Genomic DNA, 12,863 nt, shown 5'->3' on the forward strand with positions numbered 1-12,863 from the left:
GAGAGTCAGTTCCAATATTAGGATACGAACAGTTATACACATCAATACTTAAAAAATAAATACACAATTTAAGTCATAATTTCTACAGAATCAAACGAAAAAAATTCATTAAATACGGTCATTGCTTCTTTAGACAAGAGTTTCGCATGTCCTTGATATTTTTGTTTGGCAATTGACACATCAACAAATAATAAAGCGGATGGATGGCATTAAATTGATTAGGAAATTCCAAATTGAAAATTAAAGTAGAGGAAAGTTTTAGAATACATGTTATACAAACAAAACGATTTGTGTATCATATTTGTCAGAAAGTTCATAACCAACAATCTCAGCTTAATACCTAAGTTTATTATATTCGGCAAAAAAGGGGAAATAGGTTTAAGGAAACATTTATAAACTTACCTCAAATTATTTAGAGAGTAACCAAAAACCCAAAAAGCAATCAACTAATGAAGAGTGCATGGGCTTAACAATTATTCTAAAAACTTTAACTGAGATGTTTATTTCAAATGTTGAAAGGGAGACAATTCAAAAAGATTTTTAAAGTTAAACGACAATAGGCATATAATTGACCCTACTAAGGCAAAATCCAAAGTGCCTTTCAAAGACCATTTTGTATTTGACCGACTAAATCGTAACCCACTTCCTTTCAGTCTATTATCATAATGTACATTATTGCGAATATGTGTTTTAGAGAAAGCATTTTATGAAGTCATTATTTGGTATCCGAGGAACACTTCAGTAGTAGTTCCTTGCCATCCTCGATTTCCACTAGCTGAAAACATGAATTGACAAGAAGTGTCTACATAAAGCGAACTGACAAGACCTCCATGATGACCTGGAATAATTAAGAACCCTATGCCGGCCTTGCTTTGAAGATCATAAAGGCGGATATTATCAAAGGAGGAAATTACAAGGTGACGGCCATTCGGCATCGAATAGACATTTGAAACAGGACCCGAATCGAGAGGCATTTTTAAAGAGCGAACAGGCTCCTTGCCAGAGTGAATGTTATATTCTTCGACGATTCCATTTCGGCGGCCAATATATATATTATTTCCATCCGGACTCCAACATGCAGACATAGCCCATGGTGGTACACCCTTGGGGACGGGGTATTTGAGAACAGAATCGACCATGCGATGGTCCCATACATTCATAACTCCATCTATAGACGTCGTTAAGAAAATATTGGACTCTTCGGATGAAGATTCGGAAGGAGCTTTTATGTTGTCATTGTTAGTAGTAGATTCGGTTTGAGAGGGTTTTTCTGTCTCGTTCTCCTCATTTGCTTGAACAGATTTAGTTTCTTCTTCAATGGCTTTTTCCACCTCTTCATCAAACAGTGCATCGTAAGAAGAGGAAGACGCAGGTGTACCGAACAAACTACGCATGTCGTCCGATTCAGAACCCCAAGGATTTACAGCGCCTGATGGACGATAAACTATATTCGAAATTTGACCACTCTCACAATTGTATGTAGATATTGCATCACCAGTGTTAAGGTCCCAGTAATAAACCATTTTGTCCCAGCTTCCACTCAATACTTTTTTCTCGGAACCATGTAATGCTAAACACGAAACAGGAGCCGTATGCTTTTTTAAAGAAGTAACGGGATAACCCTCTTGATGTCTTGTAGAGTACAGTATAATATCTCCATTATTGACGCCCGAAAGAACCCAAAGACCTCTGGAATGAGCTGCAAGGCTATATACCGAAGATGGTTTATTTCCATCGTAAGCATTCTCCCAGTAGTTGAGTAATATTCCAGCCTTCGTTACTGTATCCACAAAGGGATGTCTCTGTGCAACAGTCAGGGAGAGATCACCATTAATGCTAGGAAAAAAATCATACTTCCTTATATATCCGTCTTCCCCACCAGTGAAAAGCCATTTTAAATCCGATGTGAAAGCAAATGCGTTTATGCTGGTAGCCATAGGGATTGCCAGGGTAGGCACCACATCATAAAAGCTGGCCGTTGAAGCCTTTTGTTTTAATTTCTCAAGTGGATTTTCCTTTGGTGTTTCTTCAGTTTCCTTCTTTTCAGAGGTTTGCTCAGTATCTTCATCGTTTTCGTTTTCATCTTCCATTGTATCCATCTCCACGTCTTCTTCACCGGACTTCTCATCAACCGCGTCTACATCCTCATCTTCTTTTTCGTTCATTACATTTTCTTCAGGATTTTTATCCTGATCCATATCCGCATCATCATCGTCTTCTGGATAAAGTCCTAGATTTGAAGTCAGTAAGAAGTGATATCTCGTTTATAAAACGAACCGTCAGAAGGTAGCAACATTGGATATGAAAAGGACTCACTCTCTTCTGCTTCCATCTTTAAAATATACACAAAAAGAGTTGTAACCTTAAAATGCTGCAATGCAGCAACAATATGTTTTGTTTACGTTCCCTCTGAGATATTAAAAGGAATTATAAGTTTAAGACCGTTGAATATATTTAGCGTAGACGCTATACCTCAATAAAAAGCTTTAATAAAGTCTTAAGTTTCACTGAATGTTACCATTAGAGTACAACTAAACGATCCTTATTTCGTTTAAGATAAATAAGTAGCGAGAGAAAACACTATTCCGCAATGAACATTAGGTAAATGAATGGGGAAGTTTGACAAGGTAAACTTTGTTTTTTATAATCAATCTACTTTCATAGAAAAAATAGGAAGCACTTTCTCTTTGGAAACATATTTCTGTTATTCGCCGTAGCACCCAGTATACTACTTTTATGGTTTCACGTCGCCCGTACTAAGAAACAACAAAAAGATTGATACTTATGGCAGGTATGTTGAAAAATCAAGTATTAGAATATGTGTTTTAACAAACTTGTAAGTGATCTATTAAACTTATAACCTCTGGGGCTTGCAAGCAGTCAAAAATTTAGTAACTTTTAACTAAAGAAATATTGAAATTGACCGTAAAATATAATTAAAATTAAAAGGCTTTAAGTTTATATAAAAGTTTACGGCGAAAGAATTCAGGACAAAAAGATAAACCGAGAATTTCGCGCACATAGTTCTACAATTAAGAAGAAGATATAAACAAGTTTCACAAATTATTATATTAGATCGAGTAAATTTCCAGTAACAAATACTTTGGTTAAAACTAAAGAAACAAACACCACATATTCTATACCCTTCTAGCATTGCTCCAATAAAGCCTTCAACTTAGGTTGCTTTTGAGCGAAGAGATCCGACTTTTTTAAAGATAGTTGATAGAGCTGTCGTACAGATTCAGTGTCAGGGAATGTATCGGAAATTTTTTCATTTACTTTGCTTAATAATCTTTTCAGTTCCGTTCTTGATAACTCTAGTAATTGTTGGCAACACTATTAAATTGTTAATCATTAAATTCCTGTTATATTCAAAGAAATAATAAATAAAGTTAAAAGCAGGGATAAATTACCTTTGAGATTCCGAACCAACCATGGAAATACTCTTCGCAAATTTCAACCGAGCGACAATAATGCTTCAACGAAAACCAATAGTTAGTTGCATTACTTTGAGCCAAAACAAAATATAAATCTCCCAATCGAGCAAAAAGTCGAGGCTCGAAAGGCTGAAGCAACACCATTTCTTCATAACAAAATATAGCACTTTCAAACCTATACAATCAATTAGAATTCAGAGATAAACAGAAATTCTTTATGACTTACGCTTCCACTGACACGTATATATCGGCAAGTTCTGCCCATGCCTCCAAGTCATTATAAAAAGTATCAAGATAATTAATGAGTCCTTGAATACATTCTTTCGTTTGTCCCATAGAACGCAATAAAGCCAATTTTCGTTTGTAGATGACCTGATGAAGTTAGCTTAGATAGCAGCGAATTGATATAGTATAAGCCAAGGCATGTAATCTTACCGTATGAGTTGGATCTTCTGAAAGCTTAGAATTGTAATAACTCATTGCATCTTTCTCGCTGGCTGTAGCTTCCAAGAACATGCCGTAAAGTCCTTCTACCCTAGGAGATTTATGAAATCTATCATTTAAACGATTCCAGCATTTCTAAATTAAAAAATTAAGTTAATAGTGCTATATAAAGGGCAATCGAGACTTCGTTGAATGAAGAAATCCTTACTTTTGCTAAAACTGTTTCGCCTGTAGTCAAAGCTGCAATAAACACCTTCTGATAGACATCCCAAATCTCATCTTTGTATTTACCAAGCTTTGCATATGCTTCCTGTTGCGAAAAAAGCGCAACTATCTCCTGAGGGTTCTGATCAGGAACTTTAAGAATACTATTGGACATTTTGAACTCCAGATTTCCGTAAAACGAAAAGTTATGAATATTCAGAAAAGACTCAATTAATTTCTGCTTTATGAAATATCAATCAATAAGGTAATTATCCAAATACCCAATATTCAAGTCCCAGCGCAAAACTAGGGTTTTATAGTGATAGGCGATGAGTGCGTTTTGAACAGCTAGTAGATTTGCTATTTGCAGCTTTCACATTTTTTAAGTGTTGATTTTTATTTTTTGAATTAAAGTTTATTTCATCTACAAATTCTTTTTTACTGAATACGAACGGTAGCGAATCAACTTTACAATGAGTAATATTGTTTTTTGCATGATTGAGTTAAATTTTGTAATATTAGACTACAAAGGAATAAATCCCTATCTATTTTATTTAGATTTTCTTAATTAAAATGAAAGCAAAATTTTACAATGGGTACTCTCTTCAATCTCTGGAAATGTCAGTATGTTGACTGATATTCATTTTCAAGTGACATTTATAGTTCTTTTGAAACTGACAACTATTGACATTGTTATAACAAAATATTAATGCTTCAATTTTAAATTCTTCTAAATCCCAGATATAAACCCAATCTTTGAAACGGCCATATTAGGACGAAAGGATTAGTATTTTTCACTTTTGTCAGGTTGCTTTCATATAATGTATTTAATAAAATTCTTAAACTTCCTATCCTAGGTTTGTAAATAAGAAGAAAAAAGCTGAATTGTGTATTGTTTGTATTTGACTAGGGAACTCAATGTTCAATAATCAAGATTATCAATAAGATAGTACTTCTACAGTTTCCTGTAGTAAAATTTTCGTAAAAAAAAAAAATGAAAACTATCTACACATAACTTAGAAATTTAATATAGCTCACACACTCTGGCTCATTGTAGAACTACGAGCTAGAATTTTTAAGAAATGTATGCTACCTAATTTTAATTCCGATCTGTACTTTTAGTTAGGTATCGAGTTTATAGAAGATTGCATATTGAAGCAAAAGAAGGAGCAGTCGTACAGAAACAATGTTGTTATAAACCGATTATATGAACTCCTATGTTTTAACAAGCCAAGTTTTAGTATATAATTATTCAAAAAGAAAGAATTATTGGCATTTTTGGCTTCGCTCCTTCATGTCAAATAATCGCAAGTTTCTGGTCCATATCCATCTTATACCTCACCTCAATTCTCTCTACAGTATATGTTTTCTCGGTTTTCCTGGCCAAGAATTACTCGTTGCTTCCGATCATATCCAAAAAAGAAATCATCATGTATTTCTTTTACTCACCATGCTCGGGAGCATACTAATTTTAAGAAACCTGCTGTTGTTGGCGCTTCAATTACTTTAATGGCATCTGTTGCGCTAGTAGACTTTGATCCTGTAAAGCATGCAGGTGTATCATCTAAAAGAGCATATCGTGTTGTTTTGGCTGGATTTCTTTGCTTTTCTGATTACAAAAAAGTACTTGGTTCTTCGTATGCTTCAGAAGAGGAGCGTCAGCTAGCATTGAGTGAATGCCATTTGCGATGTGCAGAAAGATCTTTAAAGGTCTTTGAAGAGAATGGAGGTATATATATTAAAATTGGGCAGCATTTGTCTGCTATGGGTTATGTAATTCCAAAGGTAAGTTAGATTGACTTCGATGAGGTTTTGACACCTTTTATCCCTGCTCTGGATATTCTACGATGATTCTCATAAATTATATTCCTTTCATTTTCTAATGTATAATTATTTAGGAATGGACCAATACAATGGTGAAATTACAAGATCGTTGTCCGTCAACTAGTCTGAAGGATATAGATCACCTTTTCAGAGTCGACACTGGTAAAGGTCTTGACGAGACGTTCGATGAATTTGATCCTATTGCACTTGGTGTAGCTAGTTTAGCACAAGTTCACAAAGCAAGACTTAAAGATTCAGATGTTTGGGTTGCCGTCAAAGTGCAACATCCCTCTGTCAGTTTAAATTCACCTTTAGATCTTTCCATGACAAGATGGGTGTTTAAAGCAATTAAAACCTTTTTCCCAGATTTCAAATTGATGTGGTTAGCCGACGAAATAGAACGTTCTCTGCCTCAAGAATTAGACTTCACCCGTGAAGCAAAGAATAGTATCGAGACAAAAGAGCATTTTGCTCACTTATCTACTTCACTATATGTTCCTGAAGTCATGTGGTCGAAGCCTAGAATATTGGTCATGGAGTACGTTGCGGGTGCCCGAATCGATAATTTATCGTTTATGGATGAGCATAGTATTTCTAGAGATCTTGTCTCTGTTGACATTTGTCACATTTTTAATGAAATGATTTTTGGAAAAGGCGGTCATTTGCATTGTGATCCACATGGTGGGAACGTCTTAATTCGTTCAAAGCCTAAGAACTCAAAATCACCAAGGAATTATGAAATTGTTCTTCTTGATCATGGTTTATATCGTGATATTCCTCATGAACTTCAAGTGGATTATGCAAATATGTGGCTCAACATTATTAATTTCAACGAAAAGAACTTAAAATTTTATGCTAAAAAAGTAGCCAATGTTTCCGACGAGAATTTTCCTATCTTTGCGACTGCTATTACAGGGAGGCCTTATAAAAGCTTGAAAAGTTTACCAATTGGCGGCCCTAATCACGAAGAAGAGCAGAAAAAATTTATATCTGCTTTGCAAAAAGGTGGAATGCTTCAAAGTATAATTCGCCTTTTGAGCACTATGCCTCGATTAACGTATGTAAATAGATTTCATCTGTCCCCTTAAGCCAGGAATTCTGTCTGATTTATGTATTTTTTTTCCCGAGAAATTTATTAACTGACAACAGATTACTCTTAATGAAAACGAACGATTTGGTAAGATCACTTGATGAAAATTTGAAAACTAAAAGCGGTCCAGAAAAATTGTATTTAATTATGGCTCGTTACTGCTTAAGATGCGTGTACGATGACAAGATGGACTCACTATGGAATTCACGCTCATTTTGGGTTTCTAAAGTATTTAAGGGAACGTATTATAGGCTCAGCTATTTATTCAGCTCTTTAAAGTACACCCTTGCTGAAAACTACTTTTATTATAAACACATGTATCTATGATTTTTGTTTTTCATCACAACAAACCTTTCATCTCACTCTTTACCGCACATAGTTAATATTTAAAACAGCTAGTATTTTACTTTCCTTTATTGATATATATATTTCCTCTCATGTTTTTTTTTTCCTTCTCAAAGACTTAATATCTACACCTATTTTATAATGTATCTACTACCATGTAACTGCCCATTCTACCACTTCAATAAAATTCTCAATGGATGATCCAAATAGTTATGACGTTATAATTGTAGGAACTAATTTAAGAAATTCAATATTATCCGCGTATGTTTGGTTTCGTTTTATATTGTTGCTGACTGTTTGAATTATTTAGAGCATTATCCTGGGCTAATCAACGTGTATTGCATATTGATGAGAACAGCTTCTACGGAGAAATTGACGGATCACTGACTTTACGTGATTTAGAGCAAATAAACGAAAAAATAAAGAAAGTCGACAGCTCGCAAATTTTGAACGACAATGGTTCGCACAAATCCCCGTTGAAAAGATTTGAAGTACAATTTCTAAACAAAGATTTAATTCCCAAAAACAAAGGCTCTGTTATTCAATTTCATCCTCAAGAAATCTTTGCCTCAAGTGAGTTAGTTAAGCTACTTTCTGAAACAAAGATTTACAAGTACCTTTTACTAAAGCCAGCAAGGAGCTTTCGGTTACTTACATCTAATGAGGAATGGATCAAAGTTCCTGAGTCTCGTGCAGACATTTTTAATAACAAAAACTTATCCCTTGCATCAAAACGAATTGTGATGCGTTTTATGAAATTTGTTTCCAACATCGCTGACGAACAGAATCAAAATCTTGTAAAGGAATGGGAATCTAAGCCCTTTTATAAATTTCTAGAGGAAGTTTTCCAGTTGTCGGGTGCTATCGAGGAGAGTATTATTTATGGGTTATGTCAATCGTTAAGTAAGGACATTCCTACCAAGGATGCACTGGACACTGTCCTTAAATATTTTCATTCATTTGGAATGTACGGTGACTACTCATACCTACTTGCAATGTATGGAACAGGATCAGAACTATGTCAAGGATTTTGTCGGTCATCTGCAGTAATGGGTGGTACATTTATGCTCGGTCAAGCAATAGATAAAATTGATGAGAGTAAAATAGTACTGAAAGATGGTAGTACTCTTAGTGCCAAAAAAATTGTCTCTAGTGTTGATGAAGGTAAATTACCTCATCAACAAATTCAACAAAGATACTTACTTGTGAAAGGCGATTGTCAACAGCTATTTCAAGAAGATGGGTTTTTCGCAGCGCTAGATGCTAGTTTAATTCATTTCTCTCCTTTCTCAATTTCTGAAAACTTTGGTAACAGTGTGCAAGCCAAGTTATACGGATCAGGTTCGGGGGATTGTCCTGAAGGCTACTGCATCTGGTACCTTAAAACGCTGAACGATTCACCGTGTAATGAAGTCTTTAATTTGGCGACTAAAAAGCTCTGCTCATTTTCTGGTTGTGATGATTTAGAAATTATAGTACAAGTTGACGAAACGCTGAACCAACTGAGACATATAGACTATGACGATACTCTGCATTCTGCGAAATCTTTGTTCTATGAAATTCTCGGTCAGAATAATACATTTTTGCAAAGAGAGGGTTTATTTGATGAGGATGATGAATAAATATACTTTTGAATATCAACTATAATGACAATTACGGTTTATTGGAGAAAGTCCCATTATGTATTTTTGTATTGATATTTTATTAAGGAAGGCTTCGCTCTTGAGTCTAGAAAAATAATTGACTAAGTTATGAAGTAAAAACAAATCACAAGAAAGACTACAAAAGGTTGAACTGTATATTGTAGATTGAAATAGATTGAAATCACAAAAAGAAGGTGGTGATAATTTTAAAAGTAACTAACTTCATGTTCGTATGCCGTTCGAACAAATAAATATCCCGACTAAAGGCATTCGAAAAAATAAATATAGCCATGCTTGTCATTTTAGGAATGTTTAATCGCATAAAGAAGATAATAAAAATGTTTCACCTCAGTAGATCTGCAACAAAAATTGTAATTAACTTAAAAGTTATGTCTTTTAAGAATAACAACAAGAGTAATTTTTAGACGAAGCTTAGGGTAATAAGAAATCTTTGCAGATTTATAATTACTCAGTTTTGAATGGATCCTCAGATTCCATATCGACGTTAATACGAGGACCAATATAGGACTTCCTAGCACCGGACCACCAATATACCAAACTAAACAAAAGTACGCCGGCAAGAACGACAACGGCATAGTTCATGTTTTGTGGAGTGACCGGGCGGACTGTAGGCATCAAGAAAATGACAGATACGAATGCGGTCCAACAAACAGCGTAGGCATTGACAAAATGTGAGGCCCATCCTAAATTCCATGGGCCAGGCTTATAGTTTAATCGTTTACCAAAAATAAGCTTACACGCAATAGGAATCACATAACTCCAATCCAATGCAATTGCACAAACACTGAAGATTGCTTCAATAGCTTCGATACTTCCAAGACCAATGAGATTTAATGCAATACAAAAGACAACGTTAAGCCAAACAGCGATAACAGGGGTAGTGGTTGTTTTGTTAATCTTGTACCAGTAACGAGAGAATGGTAAGGCTTGATCACGAGAGAATGCCCATATAGTTCGAGCGTTGGCTTGCATAGCAGTAATTCCAGTAAAATTAATAATAATAAAAGATAATATAGTAAATGCCATACTTCCTTTCTTGCCCAACACGTTGTAGAAAATCTGGGCAACAGGTTGACCTAGTTCAGAATTGATCAAACTATCGAGATCAGTACCCATGGTGAAGGCTAAAACAATATTGAAAACCCAACCCAATACATAAGTTATAGAGAGAGCAAGAGCAATTGCGTTGGGGGCGCGAACAGCGGCGTTTTCAATTTCTTCAGCAATGTGTGCCGTAGCATCGTAATCAGTCATACACCAAGCAACACTAAGGAATCCAAAAAGGAAAGAAAAGCCAATAGGATGCCACCCACTGCTTGCCTGCACGTCGGTAAAAACATATTTGCCAGTGTTGAACTTTGGACATTTGGCCAATAAACAAATCATACACACGACAAGGACGATCAAGTGAAAGGTGGCATAAAAACGAGTAATCCTGTCTAGCCAACGAGTAGAGAGGGAATTGACGAGGCCATGGAAGACAATTACAGCAGCCATAACCCCTACAATATGTTGATTGGTAGGGATGTATTTCAAATCTGTAGATATGGATACAGCAGCTAACAGCAATTGAGCACAAGACCAATCTGTACTACTGACACCAGCTGCTTGGCCCAACAAGTTCAACCAACCGACGACCCAGGCGACAACGGGCATTGATCTGGCAGGAACTAGGTCCTTGCAAGTAAAATATAAACCACCGGATGTTGGGTAAGCAGAAACTAGCTCGGCAACGGATAGAGCGATACACATACAACCAGCACCAGCAATTAACCAACACCAAACAGCTGATGGAGCACCTCCTGAAATCAAGGGATATGAATATGTTGTGACGACAGTAGCGAAAAGCCCAGAAATTGAAAAAGCAAAAGAAAAAGTGGCCCAGGTAGAAAATTCTCTTTTAAAGACAGGTTTGTAGCCCAATTCAAGAAGTTGGTTGTCTTCATCGTTGCTGACTTCGAAATCGGTTTCAGAATGGGAAACATGTTTTAAGGATTTTAAATTACTAAAACCTTCTTCCTTGTCATTGAACTTTCCTTGTTCATTAACGCTTACGTTAGAAACCGAATCCATACTATAATTTATTTATCCACTTTAACGTTCAAATATGCTTATCAAAAATTCGACGTATTTTCCTTTTTCACCTTTTTTTACTAAAAAACCGAAAAACAAAACAAACAAACAAAAATGTAAAAAGTCAAAGTTTCTTCGCAAAAGAAGAGATTATATACGACTTTCAATTTCACCCTTTGGACGACTCCAAATTGATTTAAAGAAAAAGAAATTTGCTCTAAAAAGAAAAAATCTCTTCTGAAATAATCGCTATATCTCAAATTGACCTATATATGAGACTTTTTATTTCAAGGTGAAAATATTGGCGGAGACTGGCATGAGATTTTTCTATCTGTCGTTAAAGCAATTTTGGCTACCACGTGCGCGAATTATCAACAAATTTTTTATATACTCTTTTAGCAAGATTCTTTAGTTTGTTATCTGCTTCGTAGAATGCGTAGGCAAACACTTCAATTATTCATTGTTTTGGCAACACATTTGCATTAATGAAATACCTAACTAGTTATGCCAATTAGTCTGCTAAACCATTTTTTGTTTCTCTCGGGTACCAGATATTCGCTACAGATGCATAACTCGGACTCTATCTCTTTAAATTTTAACTTTTTAGACAACTTTGGCCTACGAAGAATCGTTCACGATTGTTGAAAAAAGTTGTTGGAAGTTAATATTACGTTGAGCATATTTGATTTGGAGGTGGAACAGAACAACTGGAATTTTTGAAAAACTAAGTATATAAAAATACATGTGATAGTGTGAAATTTTGTTTAAATAGGTTTGAAAAGTGTTTGGGCAGCATTGACAAGTTTGGTCCTTTAAAAGCTTTAAATTGAGTACAACCACAAACACTTCTTTGATAAAAAAAGAGAAGCCAAAAGCATCACATTTCGCTGAAGTGTCCTTTTCTATAGTTCGTTGGAAATGATTATCCTAATGGAACAATATGTATTAATTTGCAATTATTTTTATAATATTCGCTGGCATCATGAAGTAATATCAGTTTTGAAGGCGCTCCATGTAAATTTTATACCCAGCAAAAACCTTGAAGTCCAAATATTCATACATTAAGTATTTACGGAAGCTTTTCTATTACTATTCTTCAAAAAAATCTATACATTTTTGAAAGATCATCAAATATTTATGAATATATCTATGTATATTTCAAAGACTTTCAAATTACTCAATAAATTGTCAAAAGCCGCTTAAATAAGCTTAAATTTTAACGATCAAATGAGAACGCTGAAATTATTTAAAATAATATTATTATAATACATCTCAAATAAGCACTCTGGCAACAATCCCAATGTTCAATGGTACTAAAAATTTAAGCATGTATAAACAATAATTCAAGCTGTACTATCTAATTATGTTGTAATAGCTAAACATTGAGTTTACTCTAACACAGGAGTTTAGGGAAGCTAGTTTTACGGATTGTATTGCCCTAGAAAAAAGTACTAAATTTGAACAGTATAGGCGACTGAGTCGGGATTTTCATTTACCATTGGGAAATATTTTTTTGGAAAAAGCTTAACTAGTTTTGGAAAATAACAGGCGGTAAAAAATGCCATGTATATGTAGTCCTCGGAGGAATATGAAATCAAATTTTTAATAAATCGGTACTTCACTAACAACGTTAGAGAACCTGTTTAAATGTATTTGCTTTAATGCCGTTCTTTCATACTTTACCCATTCGTAACTTACATATAGCCTTTTTATGGATTGCAGCCCATAATTCAATTTTAATCTTGATTATTGGTTGTATAAGATACTTTAATAATTAATTTA

At 34.8% G+C, this 12,863-nt stretch overlaps 5 protein-coding genes and 7 long non-coding RNA genes across 12 annotated transcripts; 6 read left to right on the plus strand and 6 right to left on the minus strand.

The window, feature by feature from the left end:
- Positions 1–82: 82 nt before the first annotated feature.
- Positions 83–2,400, minus strand: spt8 (SAGA complex subunit Spt8). The gene is made up of 2 exons (NM_001021828.3): positions 2,278–2,400; positions 83–2,230 (listed from the first exon to the last, which is right to left on the minus strand). Exons 1-2 carry the CDS (start codon positions 2,330–2,332, stop codon positions 705–707), a joined length of 1,581 nt encoding a protein of 526 aa, NP_595920.1. The 5' UTR covers positions 2,333–2,400; the 3' UTR covers positions 83–704.
- Positions 2,401–2,591: 191 nt separating this feature from the next.
- On the plus strand, positions 2,592–3,794 carry SPOM_SPNCRNA.5550. The gene has a single exon (NR_194904.1). It is a non-coding gene; the product is annotated as a non-coding RNA (long non-coding RNA).
- On the minus strand, positions 3,055–4,420 carry oca3 (TPR repeat-containing protein Oca3). Its single transcript, NM_001021829.3, has 5 exons — positions 4,090–4,420; positions 3,873–4,016; positions 3,664–3,809; positions 3,414–3,612; positions 3,055–3,336 (listed from the first exon to the last, which is right to left on the minus strand). The coding sequence occupies exons 1-5, from the start codon at positions 4,258–4,260 to the stop codon at positions 3,148–3,150; spliced, it is 849 nt and encodes a 282-aa protein (NP_595921.2). The 5' UTR covers positions 4,261–4,420; the 3' UTR covers positions 3,055–3,147.
- On the plus strand, positions 4,008–4,556 carry SPOM_SPNCRNA.5551. The gene has a single exon (NR_194905.1). It is a non-coding gene; the product is annotated as a non-coding RNA (long non-coding RNA).
- Positions 4,557–4,660: 104 nt separating this feature from the next.
- On the minus strand, positions 4,661–6,317 carry SPOM_SPNCRNA.5552. Its single transcript, NR_194906.1, has one exon. It is a non-coding gene; the product is annotated as a non-coding RNA (long non-coding RNA).
- Positions 5,441–7,516, plus strand: cqd2 (mitochondrial UbiB/ABC kinase -like family membrane protein implicted in mitochondrial ergosterol and phospholipid homeostasis Cqd2). Its single transcript, NM_001021830.3, has 3 exons — positions 5,441–5,870; positions 5,984–6,966; positions 7,059–7,516. Exons 1-3 carry the CDS (start codon positions 5,448–5,450, stop codon positions 7,324–7,326), a joined length of 1,674 nt encoding a protein of 557 aa, NP_595922.2. The 5' UTR covers positions 5,441–5,447; the 3' UTR covers positions 7,327–7,516.
- Positions 7,487–8,730, minus strand: SPOM_SPNCRNA.5553. The gene has a single exon (NR_194907.1). It is a non-coding gene; the product is annotated as a non-coding RNA (long non-coding RNA).
- mrs6 (Rab geranylgeranyltransferase escort protein) lies at positions 7,494–9,097 on the plus strand. Its single transcript, NM_001021831.2, has 2 exons — positions 7,494–7,605; positions 7,655–9,097. Exons 1-2 carry the CDS (start codon positions 7,538–7,540, stop codon positions 8,964–8,966), a joined length of 1,380 nt encoding a protein of 459 aa, NP_595923.1. The 5' UTR covers positions 7,494–7,537; the 3' UTR covers positions 8,967–9,097.
- Positions 9,010–11,394, minus strand: SPOM_SPBC15C4.04C (amino-acid permease). Its single transcript, NM_001021832.3, has one exon. It carries the CDS (start codon positions 11,079–11,081, stop codon positions 9,453–9,455), a length of 1,629 nt encoding a protein of 542 aa, NP_595924.1. The 5' UTR covers positions 11,082–11,394; the 3' UTR covers positions 9,010–9,452.
- SPOM_SPNCRNA.1498 lies at positions 10,496–12,279 on the plus strand. The gene has a single exon (NR_150385.1). It is a non-coding gene; the product is annotated as a non-coding RNA (long non-coding RNA).
- SPOM_SPNCRNA.5554 lies at positions 11,786–12,010 on the minus strand. Its single transcript, NR_194908.1, has one exon. It is a non-coding gene; the product is annotated as a non-coding RNA (long non-coding RNA).
- A 145-nt stretch (positions 12,280–12,424) lies between the features above and the next one.
- Positions 12,425–12,791, plus strand: SPOM_SPNCRNA.5555. The gene has a single exon (NR_194909.1). It is a non-coding gene; the product is annotated as a non-coding RNA (long non-coding RNA).
- The last annotated feature ends 72 nt before the right edge of the window (positions 12,792–12,863 follow it).

This window comes from Schizosaccharomyces pombe (genome assembly GCF_000002945.2).
Source record: "Schizosaccharomyces pombe strain 972h- genome assembly, chromosome: II".
NCBI classification, from domain to species: Eukaryota; Fungi; Ascomycota; class Schizosaccharomycetes; order Schizosaccharomycetales; family Schizosaccharomycetaceae; genus Schizosaccharomyces; species Schizosaccharomyces pombe.